At 61.8% G+C, this 19,809-nt stretch overlaps 1 protein-coding gene across 2 annotated transcripts in view; it reads right to left on the bottom strand.

The window, feature by feature from the left end:
* Positions 1-1,103: 1,103 nt before the first annotated feature.
* Positions 1,104-19,809, bottom strand: part of PLXND1 (plexin D1) — a 47,514-nt gene continuing 28,808 nt past the window's right edge. Inside the window, exons 10-36 of one of the 2 annotated variants that reach the window (XM_065933937.1) lie at positions 18,789-18,878; positions 18,481-18,574; positions 17,415-17,569; positions 16,500-16,651; positions 15,356-15,455; positions 15,124-15,263; positions 14,265-14,432; positions 14,080-14,170; positions 13,668-13,931; positions 13,434-13,580; positions 12,495-12,609; positions 10,274-10,381; positions 10,082-10,194; positions 9,231-9,335; positions 8,658-8,788; positions 8,091-8,289; positions 7,426-7,572; positions 7,133-7,289; positions 6,676-6,779; positions 6,534-6,597; positions 5,887-5,921; positions 5,572-5,676; positions 4,990-5,153; positions 3,811-3,958; positions 2,701-2,841; positions 2,453-2,527; positions 1,104-2,225 (exon numbers count right to left, since the gene is read on the bottom strand). In XM_065933937.1, the coding sequence (XP_065790009.1) occupies positions 2,109-2,225; positions 2,453-2,527; positions 2,701-2,841; positions 3,811-3,958; positions 4,990-5,153; positions 5,572-5,676; positions 5,887-5,921; positions 6,534-6,597; positions 6,676-6,779; positions 7,133-7,289; positions 7,426-7,572; positions 8,091-8,289; positions 8,658-8,788; positions 9,231-9,335; positions 10,082-10,194; positions 10,274-10,381; positions 12,495-12,609; positions 13,434-13,580; positions 13,668-13,931; positions 14,080-14,170; positions 14,265-14,432; positions 15,124-15,263; positions 15,356-15,455; positions 16,500-16,651; positions 17,415-17,569; positions 18,481-18,574; positions 18,789-18,878 (3,429 nt within the window). In that variant the 3' untranslated portion in view covers positions 1,104-2,108. Of the gene's footprint in view, positions 2,226-2,452; positions 2,528-2,700; positions 2,842-3,810; positions 3,959-4,989; positions 5,154-5,571; positions 5,677-5,886; positions 5,922-6,533; positions 6,598-6,675; positions 6,780-7,132; positions 7,290-7,425; positions 7,573-8,090; positions 8,290-8,657; positions 8,789-9,230; positions 9,336-10,081; positions 10,195-10,273; positions 10,382-12,494; positions 12,610-13,433; positions 13,584-13,667; positions 13,932-14,079; positions 14,171-14,264; positions 14,433-15,123; positions 15,264-15,355; positions 15,456-16,499; positions 16,652-17,414; positions 17,570-18,480; positions 18,575-18,788; positions 18,879-19,809 lie in introns of both variants that reach the window. The other variant, XM_065933936.1, reaches the window with a different exon arrangement.

The raw sequence follows: 19,809 nt of genomic DNA, 5'->3' as shown, positions 1-19,809 counted from the left end.
TTTAAAGCTAAAAATTGTTTACTTTTCTCTCCTCACTTTTCTGTGCTCATTAATTCTAGAACTGGTGTTGGTGGGGTTTTGTTTAAATTGTACACATTTCTGTCCTAGTTCTTACTCCTGATATATACGTGTGGTTATTTCTCCTTCCTAAAAGGAAAAAAAGACTTACTTAAGCTGCTTCTAATTTGGGGCTGGTCCTCTAGTGACCTTTCTTGGGGCTGAGTGACTTTCAGCCCCGGCTCAGGCCTAGAGCCAATTGGGGAGCAGGCAGGGCTGGGGGTCTCTGTGGTATTTGCTGATCCCACGTCAAGGACAGTGGCGAGGAAGAGTCCAGGGTTATACCAGCCCGGGCCGGTCTGCGTTTCCTCATCTGAATAACGGGGTTGATGGTGCATGTTTGTCAAAAAGTGTTGAGTTAGTTGCTTAGCTGTATCTGACTCTGTGCGACCCCTTGGACTGTAGCCCGCCAGGCCCCTCTCTCCATGGAATTCCCCAGGCAAGCATACTGGAGTGGGTTGCCATGCCCACCTCCAGGGGATCTTCCCGACCCAGGGATTGAACCCACGTCTCCTGCATTGCAGGTGGATTCTTTACTACCTGAGCCACTGGGGAAGCCCATACATGTTTGTCAAGACTGATGACAAATTCAGGATGAGCACATAAACGTCCGCTCTCTTCCCAGGGTGGCCAGCTTGGAGCTCCCCACACACTCCGGGGGCCACCGTGGACACGCCAGCCCAGAGGAAGTGTGGAACAGAGGAACGAGGGCCTGTGCACACTGGTGTGTCGTCCTCACTTTCCCAAGACCTGGGAGAGTCCTCGGCTGTGCTGAGTCAGTTTCTCCATCTGTGAGATGGGGACACATCCTCACGGCCTGTCACACAGGTAAGCAGGTTAGGGGCAGCGGGACGTGACACAGCTGCATCGTCCTGGCGGCCAGCGGGCGCTGGCGTTGTTACCCCGCGGAGCTGCTCAGAAGCCAGAGGCAGTGTCTGCCTGCCCCTCACAAAGGGGGCTGGGCGGGGTCCGAAGTCGGGCTCCCCGCCCTCCTTTCTGCTACAAGCACGGCCATCTCAGGAGAAAGGCTGGAGCTCACGGCAGGTTTTCCCATCAGGCTTTTATTATAAAGAAGGTTCCAGAGCATCCCAGCCTCCCCCTCCAGCCCCGCCCCGCGGGCCACAGCCCGTCCAGGCACTGAACAGGCCAGCCCCAGGCGGCCACTTCCGACAGAAGAGAAAGGGCGATGATCTCGGGGCTCAGGGGGGCGTCTCTGCCGGGTCCACCCATCCCTGGAACAGTCATTTCCAGTGTTGCGCTGGGAGCCCCGGGGGCCCCCTCCCGGGGCCTCCGCACTAGCGGCAGCTATTCACAGTTGGCGTGTGATAAGTTTCTTTAATATATAAAAGCTTCTTTTAAAAAAAAACAACAAAAAAGTGGTGCTCTCTTTAGAAACACTTCCAGCAAGATCACGTAGCCCAGCTACAGCCTTGGTGCACTTCAGCCCCCTTCCCCTACCCGCTCCCACCCAACCTCAACCCAAGACGGGTCCCCCGGCCTCAGCCCAGCTCCCAGGACGGCATGGAGCCTCCCGCGGGCCGTGGACGCCGCCCGCTCCGCTGTTGTCTGCTGGAGCCATAGAAAAACCTGACGCCGCTGGAAGCCGGGAGCGGCCAGGCTCCTCCACAGCTGGGCGGAGACAGCGGGGGCGACGTCTTGGTGGTGGAAGCAGAAGCGAACCGAGGGCTGGGTCACAGGGCCTCCCCCTCTGCCAGGCAGGATGAGGTAGCGTTTCTGGCTGTGGCCTGGGGCCCCGGTGGCCCTCCTTGCCTGTTGGCGGCCTCGGCGGCACTGGGCCGGGACAGAGCGAGTTGGGGGGGGCACCGTCCAGGCTGTGCTGGATGGACGGCGTTCAAGGCCCAGAGCTGGGGTTTGACGGCAGGTGGGAGGGGACGGTGCCCGCGGGGCCAGGGCCAGGGGCTCCTCTGCCGGGCTCAGAGAAAGCCCCTGGTGCAGTGTCCTTTCCCAGCCGGCGTCGGAGGCACATGGGGCCCGCGGGGGCGGGGGGCAGAGTGAATCACGGGTGGGCGCCTGCCCGCCGGCCCCCCAGCTCAGGCCTCGCTGTAGCACTCGTAGATGTTGTCCTCCATGAGGGCCACCACCTGCTCAAATTTGTGCTGCAGCTGTGTCCTCCGGGCCGTGGGGTTCGCCTCCAGGGCGCTCATGATCTGGGGCGGTCGGCAGAGGAACGAGTTCAGGGCCCAGGACACCCCCCTGGTCCCACCACACATCTGGGGGAAGTACACACACACGTGGCCTGGATTCCCAGCCATGCCCACAGCACAATCAAACGTCCTGGGGCCCGGAGAACCCGCTCACCCCGGGTTTCCCTGAGTGGGTGGGCAGGGCTGACCAGGGCGGGGGTGCCCCGGGCCTCACACTGGGGGCTGCTCACCTGCGGGCGATACCTCTTGGCGTATTTGTAGATCTCTGCCATGGCCACGTTGGTGTTGAACTCATTCTGGTATTTCTGCAAGGAAAGACAGGGCGGGAGCTGGAGCGTGATGGAGGCTCCATGGTCAGAACCAGGCCCGGCCCAGTCAAGACCTGCCGCTTATACACAGCGCCCTCCGCCCTGCTCTGACGGTCAAGCCCTGCCCCTCTCCCATCCTCCCGGCGAGGCCCCCGCGGAGCCGGCCGCACCCGCGACTCCTCCGCCAGATGCGCGTTCATCTCCTGCTCGCTGAGCGGGGTCATGTCGTGGATCTGTTTGTAGTAGCGCTGCACGATCTTCCGGTACTCGGGGATCTCCTTGGCGTAGAGCAGCTTGTTGGTTGGTGAGTCCTGGGTGGGCGGGGAGGAACCGGGGAGTAAGACGCTGGGTGGAGACAGCAGACTCGCCTCTTCCTGGGCCCACGTCTACGCCGCGGCACATGCGGGCCCATCCCTGAGCCAGCGTCCCTATGCTGCAGGCTCCGGACCAGGGGCTCCCCACCCCTCTCCTCTCTGCCCCGTTTTCTGCAGGACTCTCAGGGTGATGACCTCACGGGGGACCTAACCCCCGTGGGTAGGAGGGGAAAGCGCATGGGCTCGTGCCAGCTCTTGGACACGCAGGCTGTTTAGTTTGCGTCCTTGCTGAGGGTTATGGGTCTTGGTGGCTAAGATTTCTGGAAGCCTGACTGCTGTCTCAGTGGAATATTTCCCACCACATGTTTCCTACTCCCAAGAGCGAAGCGTGCCAAGTATGCTCCCGGTTCTTTGTCATGGGCGTCCTGCCCTCCCAGACAGCACGTGAGAGGTGATGGCGTTTTCTGCCTTTTTTGTGGTCCGTCTCTGAGTCACGGGGTGACTGCAGGGCCAGGTCTAACTCCTGTCTCATGAACACTCACGGCCCCTCGGCCTGAGACGCCGGGCTCTCTCCTTCCCACTCAAGCCTCTGCACCGTCTCCCGATGGTCCCCTCTCTCTCAGGGGTCTCCTCCTCCGTCCTGCATGCCTGTGCCTCCCTGCCCACCCTCAGCGCCCACCGGGTGGCCTGTGACCATGAGGGCTGCGCCTGGAGCCCGGCTGGTGGCTGACACTGTATCAGACCACAGGGGGCTTTCCACGCCCGCCTGGCTTCTCCTGGCTCTAGGGCCTGGAGATCAGGAGCTGGTGCTGGGCACAGCTGAGGCAGCTGCAGCCCCGGAGCCTGTGACTGTGGGAGAACCCCCGTCTGATGACCCCATTCACCCCACATCTGAGCTCCTCCGGTTCCCCTCCCAGAAAGTCTGCTGTCCCCGTAGCAGCGGGCGGCCTGCCCACAGCAGCTGACCTTGCCCAGCTGCAGGTCGGAGATGGAGCAGGCGTCGATGAAGGCCTGAGCGATGACCGAGAGGCAGGCGTCAATGTGGTCCGTCTTCTCGATGTCAAAGACAAACTGCGGGTTTTTCAGGATGTTCACCCAGAAGCGCAGAGGAAGGCTGGGGAACAGAGGGAGGCAGTGAGTGGCGTGAGCCCCGCCCGAGGGTGGGTCTCGGAGAAAGCAGTCACCGATGGGGGCTCGGGCCAGGGAGGTCGGCAGGCCCAGAGGACAGGCTGGCTTTGCTCCCGAGGCCAGCGGAGACTAGATGGAGTCTCTGGGAACCTCAGTGTCTCCTCCACAAATGGGGTTGGTGACTGTCCCTAGCTGGCCAGGGGAGGTGGGCAGAGAGGCTGGGAGCCGGGTTTCCTGCGTGGAGGGGGCCTGAGTTGACCCTCACTGCCCGCCCCATCCCCCAAGGAGCCTCCTGCTCGCACGCAGGAGTCGGGAGCTAGGAGCCAGGGCCCAGTCCTGGTTCTCATTAGAGCCCCCGCCCCGCCTGGCAGCCCGTGGCTCCTCCCCCAGCCCTGCACGGCTGCGGGGAGTCTGTCCGTCATTAGCTGGGTCACCAGGACGGGCTGAGGGTGGGGGAGGCCTAAGAAGGCCGGAGGGTTGGAAAACTGCCTCTCCAGTGACTGGGGACCCTGGGACGGGGGACACGCCCCCGCCCCCGATGGCTCAGAGCAGCCCCTGCAACGACAGAGAAACTTCTGCGTCTGTGGCAGTTCTTTTCGAGGGTCAGGCTGAACTTTTCAACAACTTCCTGGTGGGGTTTGGGTCTCTGAAAAGGTAACACGCGCCTCCAAGGAGGCATGTGATGGAGGCAGGCGCGTCTCTGGGAGCCTCAGCGTGCTTGTCTACAAAACGGAGCCGACGGTGCCCACCCAAGGGATGGGGAGGGGGGAGAGAGGGTCGACAGGGCAAAACTTAGGCAGCGCTCACTTCTAGTTAATCCTTACAAGTATGGTGGGTTCCTTTTACTGCCCTGGTTTTCCAGCTGGGGGAAACTAAAGCCCAGAGGGGTTAAGTCTCTTGCTCAAGCTCACACAGCTTGGAATGGCGTAAGGGACTGAACCCGGGCCCTGGACCCCAATCCCACTGCTGCTGCCATGAGCCAGTGAAGCAACCCCGCGCCCCCAACCGGACCCCCACCTGTTAGTCTTCCAGATGTGCAGCGTGTCGGGGTCTGAGATGCCCCTCTTCTCCGCTTGCTCTTCTAGGAAGTCAAAGAAGTACTTGACGGCCAGTGGGGGCTTGTCTTCCCGGATGCTCAGGATGGCCTTGAACAGGTCATCCAGAAACTTCTGCAGCGTACCCTGCAGGGGCGGGGTGGCGGCCATCAGCCCAGGAACACACAGGGGGGTGGGGGGTGGTGACAGGCACCTCTGGCGGTGGTGCTGGGGCTGAGCAGTGCTGGGTGAACGGAAAGCTGTGTGGCCTCAGGCTGGCCGCCTAAGCGCTCTGGGCCTCGATGTTCCTGTCTGTGAAATGGGTTGGTGAAACCCACTGCACAGGAGTGTCGGAAGGAATTGCTGGGCTGAGGTGTGGGCTCTCTGCCCCCTAGCCATTGGCCCTGGGGACATTGCTGGGCCACTACTGCCTTCTCTGTCACACTCGCAGACAGAGGCTGGGAGCGCGGCTGGCTCCGCAGGGGAAGAGCTGTCCTCCCCCTCCCTCAGTGTGTGCTCCCAGCTGACGCCGGAGGGGGGAGGACGCGGCGGGGGCCAGGCGCACCTTGGTGGAGAGCAGACGGGTCAGGTAGATCTCTGGGAGCACCTTCTTTCGGTGGCTCTGCCGGTGGGACTTCTTGGGCTCTGCCAGCTCGTCCGTGGGCAGGACCTGGGAGGCCAGGGCTGGGTCAGCGCTGGCGCCAGGCAGCAGCCCCTGGGAGGCCCTACCCGGGACCCGCGGGCGCCTGGCTCCGCACACTCCCCACCCTGGCCTTCCCCAGGCCTGGGAGCAGAGCCTCCAGAGGCCCAGGGCGGCAGGAGGCCAAGTCCACTCCCAGTGAGGGGCGGGCACCCCCAGGGCCGGAGGCAGGGCACTCACCAAGTGGAAATACTTCTCTGTGTCCAAGTCTTTCACTGCGAGAGGGAAACACACACAATAAATAAACAAGACACAGGGAGGGGGAGAGAGCAAACCAGAAATGGAGGCAGAAAGCTGGAGAAAGAACGCAGCGGGAGGGAGAGAGCCCAACAGACGTGTGGACAGGAGACAGAGAAATGCAGCCTAGACAGAGATCCGGAGAGACGCACAGAACGAGGCTCAGACAGAGAGAGACAGAGAGACAGATGTCCCCAAGAGGACAACCACAGATGGTTGTCCCACAAGGGCTGCCCTCACCCACTGCCCCCCTGAGCCCAGACCTCACCCCCACCAGCTGCTGGAAGGGACCCCGAGGCGCCTAGGACCCCAAGCTTGGAGCATCTGAAGGTAGGGATGGCGGTGTGAGGCAGAGATACAGCCCGAACCCCCGATGGCCTGGCGCCTGCCCAGACCTCTTACAACTGCCTCCCTGCTCCCGGGGCCCCTCTTGGCTGCCCGCAGGAACCCAGCGCCGAGGAGGCCTGGCCACAGGCCCTGCCCAAGCGGCACTGCGGCGGGGTGGCGGGGTGCCCGGCCTGGCCCTGCCGCTGGAAGCCTCAGTCTCCCCCCAGGCGCTGCTCAGGAGCGCCCGGCCCCCCGTCCGCTACCTCGGCCCAGGGTGTTGTCCTTCTTGTCCGTGAGGCTCATGGCCAGGGAGGCACCTTCGGGGATCTGACGGGGAGAGAGGCCGCGGTCAGAGGTTGGAGGTCAGGGAGGGCGGCGGCGGGGGCGGGCGGGGCCGGGGCCCACCTTGTAGTGGGCTAGCGTGTTGAGCTTCTTGCGGCCGTCCTCCACCACCGAGGTGTCGTCCAGGTCCCGCAGGATGTAGCTCTGTGTGCTTGAGGCGAACCACTCTGGAGGCGGGGAGCAGGGGGTGAGGGCCGAGACGCCCACCCACGGGGAGAGAACCGGGGGGCCCCCAGAGCTCTCTGAGCCTCTACTCCTGCATCTGGGAGACTGGGAGGGGGTGCCGGGCAGGGGGACGGAGCCGCGGCTCCGCACAGTCAACCTCGGGGCGATCACCGGGCGGTCGGAGCGGCTGGGCCGGCCTCTCCTGCGGCAAACTCCCCACCCGGCCCCAACGAGAGCTCCCGGATGACGAGCACCGTCTCCACATCCCTGGAGCCCCAGACGGCGCATGTATGGCAGTGGCCAGAGACTGTGTGACCGAGCGGGGCCCACCAGCCGCCCCCCCAACCCTGCCCACCTAGGTCCACGTCCTCGGCGCGCGGCCACTGGGAGTAGGGCACGTTCTTGCAGAAGGCTTCCAGAATCTTCTCCTTCACCTGCGTCAGCGTGTCTGTGTCCATGGCGCGCACGCTGAGCGAGTCCATGCCGCAGCCCTGGAAGGACACGTTCAGGTTCTGCAAGACAGAGACGGGGGTGGGGGGGAGGCGGTCAGCAGCTGCCCACCGGCCCGCCGGGCAGGCAGCCTGCGGGTGGGGGCTGCGGTGTCAGGAGCAAAGCCAGGACCCCCCTCCGCCCCCCGAGCCGGCTCACCCGGGGCTTGGCCTCGATGTTTTCTCTCAGCAGCCACTCCTCGTTGAGCGTGTAGCGGGCCTTGCCCGTGATAGCATCGATGGAGCCCTTGTTGATCTGCTGCTTGATGGCGCACAGGAGCAGGAAGAAGGGCTCCCCCACTGTCTCCTGGAGGGCGGGGAGGGAGCGGTCAGAGGCTGAAGCCAGCCGCCCAGCCTCAATTCCCATCCTGAGCCTGTGGCCCCCCCGGAACCCTTCATACCCCCTTCCACCAACCCCCCCGGCCCCTGCCTGCTTGACCCCTTCCTTTTGATCCTGGTGCCGCTCAGCCCTCCCGCCCCCACACCCAGGGCATCTCCCTGGACTCCCAGCTCAGACATCGCCCAACGTGGGGGGCCGCATTCATTTTATCACACCGGCAACCTTTCCAGGTAGCAGTGGCATCCTTGTGGCCGAGGCTCAGAGAGGGCAAGCAAGCTGCTCAAGGCCACCCAGCAGGGAGGTGGCAGAGCTAGACTCAAAGGCATGCCAGGGAGGGCTCGAGGACTGAGAAGAGTGTCTTCCTGACACGGCCTCTGTTCCCAGAGTAGCTCTGAGCCTCGATTCCCCGGCCCGTGTAACGGATCCCGTGGGCCAGCCCCTTTCCCACAGTCACTGGTCCTGGCAGAGGCGGCAGGCGCCCTCACCCGCAGGCAGCTGTACATGCAGATGGACATCCAGTTGGTGAGCATCTTCTCAACCACGGACTCTGTGCGCCGCAGCATCAGCTTGGGGTTCTTGGCGGCCGAGGCGTCGATGAGGTCCACCAGCAGCTCCTTCATGATGCCCGTGTAGTACTCGAGCTTGCCGTGGAGCGCGATGGTCAGCAGGGAGGCCAGGCTGCACCTGGGGGCGGGCAGGGGGTGGGGCGTCAGCACCAACTGCACCGCGAGGCCCCAGGACCCCGAGGACCATGCCGTGGGGGCTCCGGTGTCCCCCTCGTCGCTGGACAGATGGGCGGATGAGGCAGAAATCTCCCTGGAAAAAGCCTACCTTCCCTACATGTACAGTAACCACTGTGCCCATGAGCCCTGTCCTGGGCAGGCAGGACCAGGCAGGGACAGAATCGGGGGGGTGGTCTTAGGACCTCCACGGCCCCAGGGCTTGACTCTGGGGAGATGCTGGCTGCCCCGAGGACATGGTGCTCTGCAAACTGCCCCAGGCTTGGACCCAGGATGCGTTGTCCTCCTCCGGAGCCCGCACCGCGGCCTGACCTGTCCCGCACCGCGAAGTCCTTCTGTTGCTCCAGCGCGTGGACAAAGACAATGAGGAAGTGCTTGTTGTTGAGCAGCGAGGAGAACAGACTGATGCCCTCTTCCATGTTGGGCCGGCAGCTCTCGGGGATCTGCGGGGGGCAAGTGGTGAGGGATGTTGACAGGGTCCCATGTCTCAGCCCTCGGGATGCCCAGCGTGGCGCCTGGAATGCTTCCCGGGATGGGGAGCTCATTGCCTCTTAGTGGGAGATGCCACCTAACTCCCTGTGACCGGGAACATGGCTCAGCTGAGATGGAAAGGGGGAGCTCAGGCGAGGGTGCCCAAAGGCAACCGCATATCCCTGTGTGGGGGACCGTCTTCCATGCTCTAGGCAGCAGGGGGAGAGAGATGTGCAGGGGGACCCAACCCTTTCCCCTCTCTGGTCTGGGAGTCACTGCATAGAATACCCTGGATGGCCACTTGACTACCTGCTGGGATGGAGAGTTCAATCCTAACTTCCCAAGATTAGGATCAATGGATCAGATGAACTGGAAAGTGGGGGTGCCCCGAGGCACAGGTGGGGGGCTACTCACCTTCCACTCTCCCAGCAGTGGGTGGGTCTCCTGCACCGGGGAGCTGCCCTGGGAGTTGAGGGTCTGGGAGGGGAGCACGTAACGCTCTTCGTAGAGGGAGGAGCACTGTGGAGCAGACCCCCGGCGTCTCAGCAGGGCCACCCCACAAATGCACGAGCCCACTCGACAGGAAGAACAGGCAGTGGACCACGCCCAGGGGCCCTAGGACTCCAGGGGAGGGGAGGGGAGGGGAATCCCAGAGGGGCTTCCTGGAGGAAAAGCAGAACCAGGCTGAAGTCCAGGGGTGGCAAAGCTGGAGCGCACACGCGAAAGAGGAAGCTAAAGCAGCTCAGTGTGGAAGGAAACAAGGCAGAGAGGCTCCGCCAGGGGCCAGAGGAGGGCGGTGCCACCTGCAGGGATATTCTTGACAGGCTGAGGAGGGTGGGGACGGGCAAGCGGCCCCTGGAACAGCACGAGGAGGCATGGAAGGGAGGGGACGGAGTCCAGTGGACAGGAGGAAGAGATGGAGACAGGATGGCCCCTCGGTGAGAGGAGAGGCAGGCCCAGCACCCCAGGAGGAAAGCAGGGCTGACAGCTGCCTTCGGTAGGCACACTTGAACATCAAGTGAGCAGAGAAAGAAAGTTGGGACAGTGGGGTGGAACCTGGGCCCCTTCCCTCGGCAGGCCAGGCAGGGCAACCAGGGAAGGGGGCCGGGCTGCCATAGGCTGGTGTGCAGGTTTCGCACTGCTCAAGGGCCCCTGCTGCACTCAGGTTCTCCCATCGGCACAGAGGTGCCTTCTAGGTTCCCAGGACCCAGGGAGGACTCGAGGAGCTCCTGAGGTATCACCAGCCGGGGGGAGCCTGCACTGACCTTGGGGAAGAAGGTGCGGGTCACGAAGTGCTTGTACTCCAGGAAGGGGATGCCCTGGCTGCGGTTCAGCTCCTTGGTCAGGTCTGTCATGTCCGTCTGCAGCTCTGCGAAGCCTGGTGGGCAGGCAGGCGGCCGTGAGTGGATCAGGGGGCGACGCCAAGGCCTGAGGTCCCGCATGGCTGCCCCCACTACCTTTACGGATTTCCTCCCGGATCTGGGACTCCATCTCCTCCATCTGCAGCAGCGTCTTCTGCCAGTAGCGCTCGGCGCGACGGCTCTTGGTGCAGAAGACGAACAGGGCTGTGGGCAGCAGAGAGGGGGGTCAGGCCCGCAATCCCTTCGGTGTCAGAGAGTGTGTCATTAACCTGCCATGTGCAGGGCCTGGGTGGAAGGCAGGGAGCCTGCCTGCAAGCCTCTGGCAGCTCACTGCCAAAAACAGCAACCCTCCCCAGCAACAAATGGGCAGAAGATCTAAATAGACATTTCTCCAAAGAAGACATACCGGTGGCCAAGAGGGACATGAAAAGATGAACGTCAGTAATGATTAGAGAAATGCAAATCAAAATGATTCCATATCACCTCACACTGGTCAGAATGGCCATCATCAAAGAGTCTACAAAACCATAAATGCTGGAGAGGGTGTGGAAAAAAGGGAACCCTCCTACAGTGTTGGTGGGAATGGAAGCTGGTACCACCGTTAATGGAGAACAGTACCGAGTACCTTTAAAAAACTCAATACAGAGCTACCATATGACCCAGCAATTCCACTCCTGGGCACATATCCGGGAAAAATTGTAGATTTCCAAAGATACATGCACCCCAATGTTCACTGCAGCACTACTTCCAATAGCCAAGACATGGGAGCAGCCTACATGTCCATCGACAGAGGAGTAGATGAAGACGCAATGAAATATTACTCAGCCATAAAGAAGGACATAATGTCATTTACAGCACCATGGACAGACCTAGAGATTATCATTCAAAGTGAAGGAAGTTTAAAGACAGATATCATACGCTATAAAAAATAATACAAATGACTTATTTATGAAACAGAAACAGACTCACTTTGACAAACTTCTGGTTACCAAGGGGGAAAGGTGAAGGGAGGGATAGGTCAGGAGTCTGGGATTGACAGGTACACACTACTTAGACAAAACAGATAACCAACTCAGGCCTCCTCTACAGCACAGGGAACTCTACTCAATGCTGTGAAATAACCCATACGGGGAAAGAACCTGAGAAAGAACGGACATAGGTGTGTGTGTAACTCAATCACTCTGCAGTATACGTGAAACTAACACCACATTGCAAATTAACCCTAATAAAATTACCTGAAAAAGTAACTTACTTGTGGAGCAAAAGGCATGAAATAGTGATCAACAGTGGGTTTCTCTAGATACGAGAATTATGGGTGATTTCTGTTCTCTTTTAGCAGAAAGATATTTATATATTCTATTTTCCCTAAAATTTTCTATATTGAATATATTACTTTTTAAAAACTAGTTTCAGTGAGATAATACACATATCATCTAATCTATCTACGTATACAAGTCGCTGGCTTCTAGTATATTACAGGGTTGTGACACCATCCACCAGCCAATTTTAGCACACTTTTTCTGCCCCTAGGAGACCCACTGCCACAGGTACCCAGTCCCTATCCACCCTCCTCCTGCCTCTAGGAACCACTAATTTGTCTTGTGTTTTTTGATTTACCTGTTCTGGACATTTTATATAAATGGGACCAAACAGCAGGTGGCCTCTTCTATCCAGCATCTTTCACTTACCATGACGATTTCAAGGGTCACCCACGCTGAAGGACGTATCAGAACTTCCTTCCTTTGTCTGACACAATACTATGCCATGTGGCTAAACCACATTTTCTTTGTCCATTCCTCAGCAGATGGACATTTTGGGCCATTGCTGCTGTGGACCTGTGTTCTCATTCTCCTGGGCAGATGCCCGGGTTGGGGAACTGCTGGGTCATGCAGTAACGCTAACCTTTCGAGGAAACTGGTGGCGAGTTTGCCATAGAAGCGGCACCAGTTAAATTCCCACCAGCGGTGTACGAGGGCTCAAAAGGCCCTGCGACACTGAATACAGTACTTTTTGTAACCACTATTTTAACAAGGGCACAGCCTACCTAATGCGTAGGGTCATCTTCCCCCAGCAGCCCTCTCAGAAATACCTGCAGTAGCCCGACAGCCCCCAGAGCGTTCCAAGCCCCTCTGCCTGGCGCTCAGGGCCGGCGCCGGCACACCTCTCAACAGCGCCCGTCCTGCACGCTTAGTGCCATCGCCAGGACTCTGTCCTTGACCCGCTCCACGCCTTTGGTCAGGGTGCCCGGCCCATCACACCTCTCCCCTACCCACCGATCTTCAGAGGGGACCCGGGCGAGGGGGGCGGCGCTCCTTACCGACCACGGACAGCAGCAGCAGGACGCTGCAGATGACGATGGACACGATGATGGCGGTCTCGCTGCCCCCCAGCTGCAGCGTGGCGATGGTCTGGTTGAAGTTCCCTACTTGGATCTGTGGGGGTGTGGTTGGGGGGTGCGGTGAGGGAGCTGTAGCTTCCCCGGACATATGCCCTGGCTCTTCTCCTCACTGGCTGTGTGCCCTGGAGCAAGTCACCTAACCTCTCTGAGCCTCGGATGCCCCAAGCATTAACAGAAGAGATAACCCCACCTGCCTCCTGGGGACGCTGTGAGGGCTACATGAGATGACGCTTGTCAAGCCCTTAATCCTGGGCCTGGCACAGAAGGGGAGACTCAATAAATACAGGGAACTGTGACTACTAGTTTTGTGATGACTACAGTCAGTTCACAGAGCCTGGCCTGTGAACCGAAGTTATCTATTGGGATACCCAAGGAACAGGGGAGCAAGTGAGTTCTCAGGGCTCAGGCGGGAGAACTGGGACTGGGGTGCAGGTGAAAGGCAGCTTCTGCAGCTCACAGCATCGTGGGGTGCGTGTACTGCCAGAGAGGGGGTGAGCTCCCCGTCTCGGGAGGCATGCAAGCAGGTACAGAGCAGAAGAGATCCCCCTTTCTGGGCCCTCTCCTCACCGCTCCTGCTTCCCTCCCTCTGTGACTCTGCATGGTGACTGGTGGCCCAGACTCTGGCTACACCACCAGGTGGAACAGGGACCACCGCTCATGGCCCAGCCCCATCGGGCCCAGCTGGGGGCTGGTCACACCCTCAACAGGTCACTCAGTTCTTGGGTCTCGAGTTTCCTCATCTGCCCAGTGGGGACGTAAAGCTCTGCTTTCCTCCACTGTCTCCTGAGCACGACGGCGCTCAGCTGAGACGCCCTGGACTGGGTGGCCACCCCCGCCTCCGGCGCCCCGTCCACTCACTGTGATGGGCAGCTGCCCCTCGGCCGTGCCCAGGGACTCGTTGACGGAGCAGTGGATGACTCTCTCGGAGACGATCTGGATGTCGCAGGCCACCTGGCCGATCTTGACGCGGTACTCGTGGCTTTCCAGCCCCAGCCCGTCCTGCTCCTTCTGCGGGGGCAGACGGGGTGCTCACCCTGGGCCGGGGTGGAGCCCGGCCTGCTCACACCCCGCCCCGCCCCCGCCGGCACGCACGTGGATCACCAGCGTGAGGGGCTCCCCGGGGTGGTGTTTGATCCACTTCTCCCGTTTGGCCGTGGAGAACTGCGGGTCGGGGAGGTAGTCCAGGCGGAACTGGCTGCCCCGCTGGGCCTCCTCGGGCTCCAGCAGCTCCTCGGCCACCGCCGCCTCGTCCGCGTAGACCCGGCCGTTGAGGAAGAAGTCCACGGGGGCCGAGGCGTTGCTCAGAGCCCCGGGCGACGGGCAGGTGATGAGGGTGGAGTTGAGGACCTTGCAGAGCTGGAGGGGGGGCCACGGGGGCCACAGTGGGGGACGCGGTGGGCAGTCAGGGGGGGAAACACGGAAGGAGAGAGAGGGGCAAAGATGAGAAGACGCGGCACCGGGAGGCCCGGTCAGCGGGGGGCTGAGACCACCCTGCCGCCCTCACCGTGGGCTCGCGGCCGATGTGGTGCACGGCCATGGACACCTTCTGCACCATGTGGAAGCGCTCGCCGGCCACCGTGATGGTCCTGCCGCCACTGCAGGGTTGGGGTGCAGATAGACAGCAAGCCTCGTGAGCCCACGTGCAGCCCCGGGGCGTGCCGGGGCCAGGGGGTGGCGCCCGGGTCTCACCTGACGTGGCTGCGGTGGGGGCTGATGGCCGTGATGACCGGGTTCGGCATGTACTGGAAGCTGAGGCCGCCGCGCACGCAGCCCCGCTGCTCGAAGCGCACGCACACGGGCACCATGGCCGGCAGCGCGCCCCCTGGCACCGTGCAGGCGATGTTGGCGTCCGAGCGCCTGCGGGGAGGAGCGGCAGGCCTCGTCAGCATGGACCCGCCTCCCGCCGCCTCCCCTGCCCGTCACCCATGGCCCTGAGCCACCCACCCGCCGGCTCTGGCCTCACACAGACACCATTTCCACATTCCCACTGCCGCACCTGCGCTCCAGTCGTCCACCCCAGCTTCTCCTCTCTGACGCTGCCCCGTCCCACCTCCTCCAAGAAGCCATACCCTTCTGGCTCCTGCCCCTGCGAAGGCTCTGCCCCTACAGCCCTGAAAGCCCAGGCTCCTCCTAACCCCAGCCCCACTGGATGTTCCCAGTTCCGCGAGATGGCGGTCCCCTGGGGGCCGAGACAGCGGGGTTCATCACATGCCCATCAACGGGACCTGGTACCCGTTAAGTGTATAATACAGACAGGCACTTCACGGAGACCTTCTTGACCATGGCTCTGCCTCTGGCCACACCCCTGGGCCGGCGGCAGGTCTCAGACCCTGCACAATCGCCACCGTTTTCACTGCAGGTTAAGGTCACTTGTGAAGGGCACAGTACTCCCCCCAACTCCTGGGTACTGTCCGCGCTGGGTGGGAACACTGAGGCTGAGCGAGAGGAAGGGGCCCGGCCAGGGGTCACAGCCAGTGAAGTCCCCGGTGATGCTCGGTGCGAGGACACCCCCTCCCAGCCCCCCGGCCCCTCCAGGCCAGGGACTCACAGCAGCTCCGTGCAGGGCTCCGTGTTATTCACCAGGACCTGGAGCTCGGAGCCCACGTGGAGGTCACTCCCGTGGATGGTGATCCTGGTGCCCCCTGCTTTGGGGCCCATGGTGGGCTCCAGGGAGTGGACCAGGGGCAACTGTGGGGAAACAGGCAGGCGGTCAGGCCCCAGGCCAGCCCAGGATGAGCCTGGCAGAGTGGTGGGTGGGGGGGCAGGCTGCATTCCCTTACCACGTAGGAGAAGCGCTCCCGAGACCTGCCCTCCTTGGAGGCGTTCACCGTCACCACGTCCGAGAACGCCTCTGGGGCTGGACCCGTGGTGCACACGATCCTGGGTGGGGGAGGTGAGTCTGGTCAAGGAGCAGCCGGTGGGGCCCGGGGGCCAGGCAGGCACCCTCTGGTTTCTCCCTTGAACGATGCCCCCCTCCACTCCCAGGACGTGTGAGCCCCGCCTCCTTGTACTCAGCCCCCCGCCCCCGACTCATCTGGGACTGGCGCCTGGGCCATGACACCTGATGGCATCACTCTTGTTAAAATCCTGAAACAATTCCCGATCAGTTGGAGAACAGCCACTGGACTCCCAGGTGTCACCCTGGTGCTCAGCTCCTCTCTGGGACTGCCCTCCCCGAGTCTACCACAATTCTGCATGTAGTAGACAGGGGATTGGATAAGATGGTCTATTGTCGCTGTGTAGTCACTAAGTCATATCTGACTCTGGAACCCCGTGGACGGTAGCCTCCCAGGCTCCTCTGTCCATGGGATTCTCCAGGCAAGAATACTGCAGTGGGTTGCCATTTTTTCCTCCAGGGGATCTTCCGAACCCAGGGATTGAACCCGTATCTCCTGCATTGGCAGGCGGCTTCTTTACTGCTGCGCCACCAGGAAAGCCCAGGGGGATATTTGGAAGTTCTCCAACCATGAGAACATCTGCTGGGCTGGGAGACTGACGCCCTTATCTGCAAGCCTGGCTCACAGCCTCCGGAAAGGAAGTCCCTGCCCACCACGTATCTTCGAGCCTGTCTGGGCCAGGCCCCACGGCTGCAGGCCCGGGTCTCTGCACCCACCAGCAGACCTGCACTTTCCCAACAGCATGAGAGCGAGGCTTCTGTGGAAGCAGGCTGCTCAGGGGAACCTGGGAGGGCTTCCCAGGGGAGCAGGCTCCAGAGTGGTGAAGCAGGGAAGGCCAGGACATGTGGCGGGAATGCTCTGAGCAAAATCAGAGAGACCCAGGAGTGAGCAACTCCTGGGGAGCAGAAAGGATCCAGGGATGGTGGGGTGGTCAAGGGCAGAGGGGAGGGCAGAGGTGTAGCTGGCACTTCCGGGTGGGTGGGGCCTGCAGGTCACTGAAGGGCCCCCGGGACCGCCCTCTACTCACTCCTCTGACACCGTGTATCTGTCGGCCAGCGGCTCACAGGCCACGCTGCCGATCCACACGCCGTGGGCCACGTCACTGAACCGCCGGCCCAGGTTCCTGCCGCGGATGGTCAGCCGGGTCCCGCCGTCCAAGGGGCCGCTCAGGGGCTCAATCTGCCAGGTGATCGGAGAGACGGGAGAATGGGGCTCTGAGGCTGGGGTGTCCGGGGAGGCAGGGCCAGGCAGACCCGCCACTCAGGGGGAGCTCTGAGAGTGCTGGCCCTGCCGGCCACCTGGCAGGTCACCGGCGCTGCCAGAGGGGACGTGTGTGTGTGACACGCAGCCTGCTTGGGGACACCAGGGTGCAGGGACAGAGTCAGTGCTACTGCAGCGTCATCTCCTGGGGACACTGAGGTCCAGTCCCCGGCATCACGGGGACCCATGTCTGACCACATGACCCTAAATCCCAGGCAGAGCCAGCTGGGCCTGGGGCGGGCAGGTGAACCAGGCTAAGGCAAACAGAACCCTTCCCTGAGACTTTTTCTTAATTAAAACTGAGGCTCGTGGGTTACCCCAGTTTCCCCGTTATCAGCAAGGGTTCCCGGACCTCGCTATAAAGACCCTCAGCCCCAGCCTCTCTTCCACCCCAGGCTCCAATGCCCCCCCATGCCCGGCCTGTTCGTAGCTCACCACGTTCTCTATACAGATCGTCTCCTTTCTCATCGTTGTCCCCCAACCCCAACTGAACCGTGAGCTCCGTGAAGATGGGCACGTGTGTGTTCCCTGCTGTGTCTCCAGCCCCGGGACAGGGGGAACTGGTGCCCAGTGGGTGACTCCACGCGTGGGGGCCCGGGTGTGTGCAGACACACGAGCTCCACGTCCCCGAGCCCGTGTGGGACATTGTGCGAGTGCGCATTCAGGCGTGTGGGGTGCTTACCGCTCGGATCTCGGGGGCGGGGCAGGTGCCAGGAGTGGGCTGCAGGGTCCCCCGCGGGCGGCAGCCGTCGCTCCACACACACAGGTGGCCCAGATCCTCCCGGCCCAGGCACTGGGAGCAGTCGGGGCTGCCCACGGCGCAGTTGTAGACCTCCACTGCGGGAGACACGGAGGCGGCCCAGCTCAGCCGGGTCCTGCTTCTTAAGAGTCAGGGCCCCATGAAGCTCTTAGTACCTTCTCCAACCCCCAGCCCCACCCCAGGGGGCTGCTAATTGTAAGCACAGTGCGGCCACAGCCACCTTAACAGTCATCCTCACGGGGATCCCATCCAGTGGGGGCTGTTTATCAGCCCCAATTGACAGATAAAGAGACAAGGCTCAGAGAGGCAGAGTGACTCGCCCGAGGTCACACAGCCTGTGAGTAGGAGAGCTGGAGCCACAGCCAGGCCCAAGTGGGTCTCCTAAGCCCGCAGCGGAGCTCTGAGGTGAACCTCTGAGCGATGCAGGCTGTGTGAGCCCTAGACCCTCAGGTGGGCCCAGGCAGGAGTGCAGGGCGGGCTCCCAGGGCGGACAAGCTGGTTCTGGGGCTTCTGTCTGGGACCTTATGGTACAGAAGCGGGGCGTGGGTGGCATAGATGTGCACAGCCCCCCCACCTGAACAGACAGGCCCTTGGAGAGTTGATTCGACATGTATAATAAGAGTGAGGCCACCCCCCACCATCTAGGGGCACAGACTGTGTCCCAGACAGCTCTGCAGCAAACCCTCGCCCCCGCCCTCTGCAACCGGAACCGCACTTCGCGGGAGGACCCTGAGGCTGAGAAAGGGCAGGTGAGTGGGTGCTGGTGGGGCAGAGCCACGGGCCTGCGGACGCCCCGAGGGCGTGGTACCAGCCCAGAGGAGCGGCTCCAGAGTTAGGTGCAGAGTGAGCAAGCCGGCAGAGGTGGGGCTGGGATCTGAGAGAGAGGGTGTGTCAGGGAATGGTGGGGGGATACCTGAGCACTGGATGGAACCCCCCAAGGCTGCGTCCCACCCACTGCGGCCATGTGAGGTTGGGGGGGGCCTCCCACCTGTCATGGGGTCAGGGCTGTCCAGGAACCGGGCCGGCCGCCCCTTTAGTTGGAGGCTGAGTGGAAATACCTGGCTCTTCTGGGTCGTGTGCAGCTGCAAAAGATGGGGAAATGCGTGACGGGTGTGGACGCTGTCTGGGTCTCTGTCGGGGGGAGGGCACATCGGGGGAGAGACGAGGGCAGGGCCGTTGGGGGCAAGGGGACCAAAAAGGGGAGACAGAAAGGAAGGCATGTATGTATCTGGGCTTGGGCAGCCCTGCCCTTCTCCTCTGCCCCGCTAACCCCCGCCATGACGCCCCGTTGCTCACCACCACGTGATTGCAGCGTACGGCCGATTCGTTCACCCACACAGCCTCAAAGGTCTCCTCTGGACCGAAGCTACACTCCAGGGCTGCACCCTGCGGGACATGGGGGTCAGGGGGCGTCCAGGCAGCACCCACTGCCCCCCACCTTCTTCAGGACACCAGAGACTGCTGTCCTGAGGAGCCGGCAGGGGCTCTCTCCCTGGACTGCATCTCCTCCAGAATGTTCCTTCCTGGCCCAATGTCTGACAGAGGCGGGGCGGGGGGGGGCGGTACACACGAACACCCCGAACTCTGGCCTTGTGCTCTCACGCCACTAAAAACCTCACCGACAACTTCCAGTGGCCTAAACCCAGGCCTTTCACTCCGCTGGCAAAGCCCCGACTCTCCAGCACGACCGACACTTACAAGGTTCATCCCAGGAGACTCCGCCTGCCCTGCAGCCTCAAAACCCCCCACGGCTGCCCCCCACGGCCCGGGATCGGTCACACAGGATGCGGGTCAATGACGCACACACTGTCCTGCCCTCAGCCTTTGTCCAAGTCTATGCTTCCCTTCCAGGAAACCTCAACACAGCCTTCAAAATCCAGCTCAAATGTACCATGTTCCAAAAGCCTTCCCAGACTGCCCCTCACCCAAATCACAGGGACACCTCTCACTTGAGCATCCATCCGTTTGGCAACGAATATTAGGGTGTGAAGCTGGGGGCTTCAGTAAGCTCCGACAGCCTTCCCTGACCCTGCATGCCAAGGACCTCCCCTATCCCCTGCCCAGACTCTGTCTACACCTGTCTCTCTACCCGCTGGGTGGCGGGGTGCTGGGTTTCGGCCCCTCTGACACCTCCAGGAAGATGGCAGTTGAAAGAGCTCAGGCTCTACCTTAACACAGGCCCACTCAGGTCTGAATCCCACCTCTGCGACCTCCTAGCTGTGTGACTCTGCAAGTGGCTCCTTCTCTCTGAGCTGTGTGGGTCTGTAAACTCAGCAACGGAAAGCGACTCCCCTGTTCCGCAGTACTCTAAGGAAAC

This window comes from Muntiacus reevesi, chromosome 4 (genome assembly GCF_963930625.1).
Source record: "Muntiacus reevesi chromosome 4, mMunRee1.1, whole genome shotgun sequence".
NCBI lineage: Eukaryota > Metazoa > Chordata > Mammalia > Artiodactyla > Cervidae > Muntiacus > Muntiacus reevesi.
Note: the sequence above shows the minus strand (reverse complement) of the source record. Positions and strands in the feature narration are given on the sequence as shown.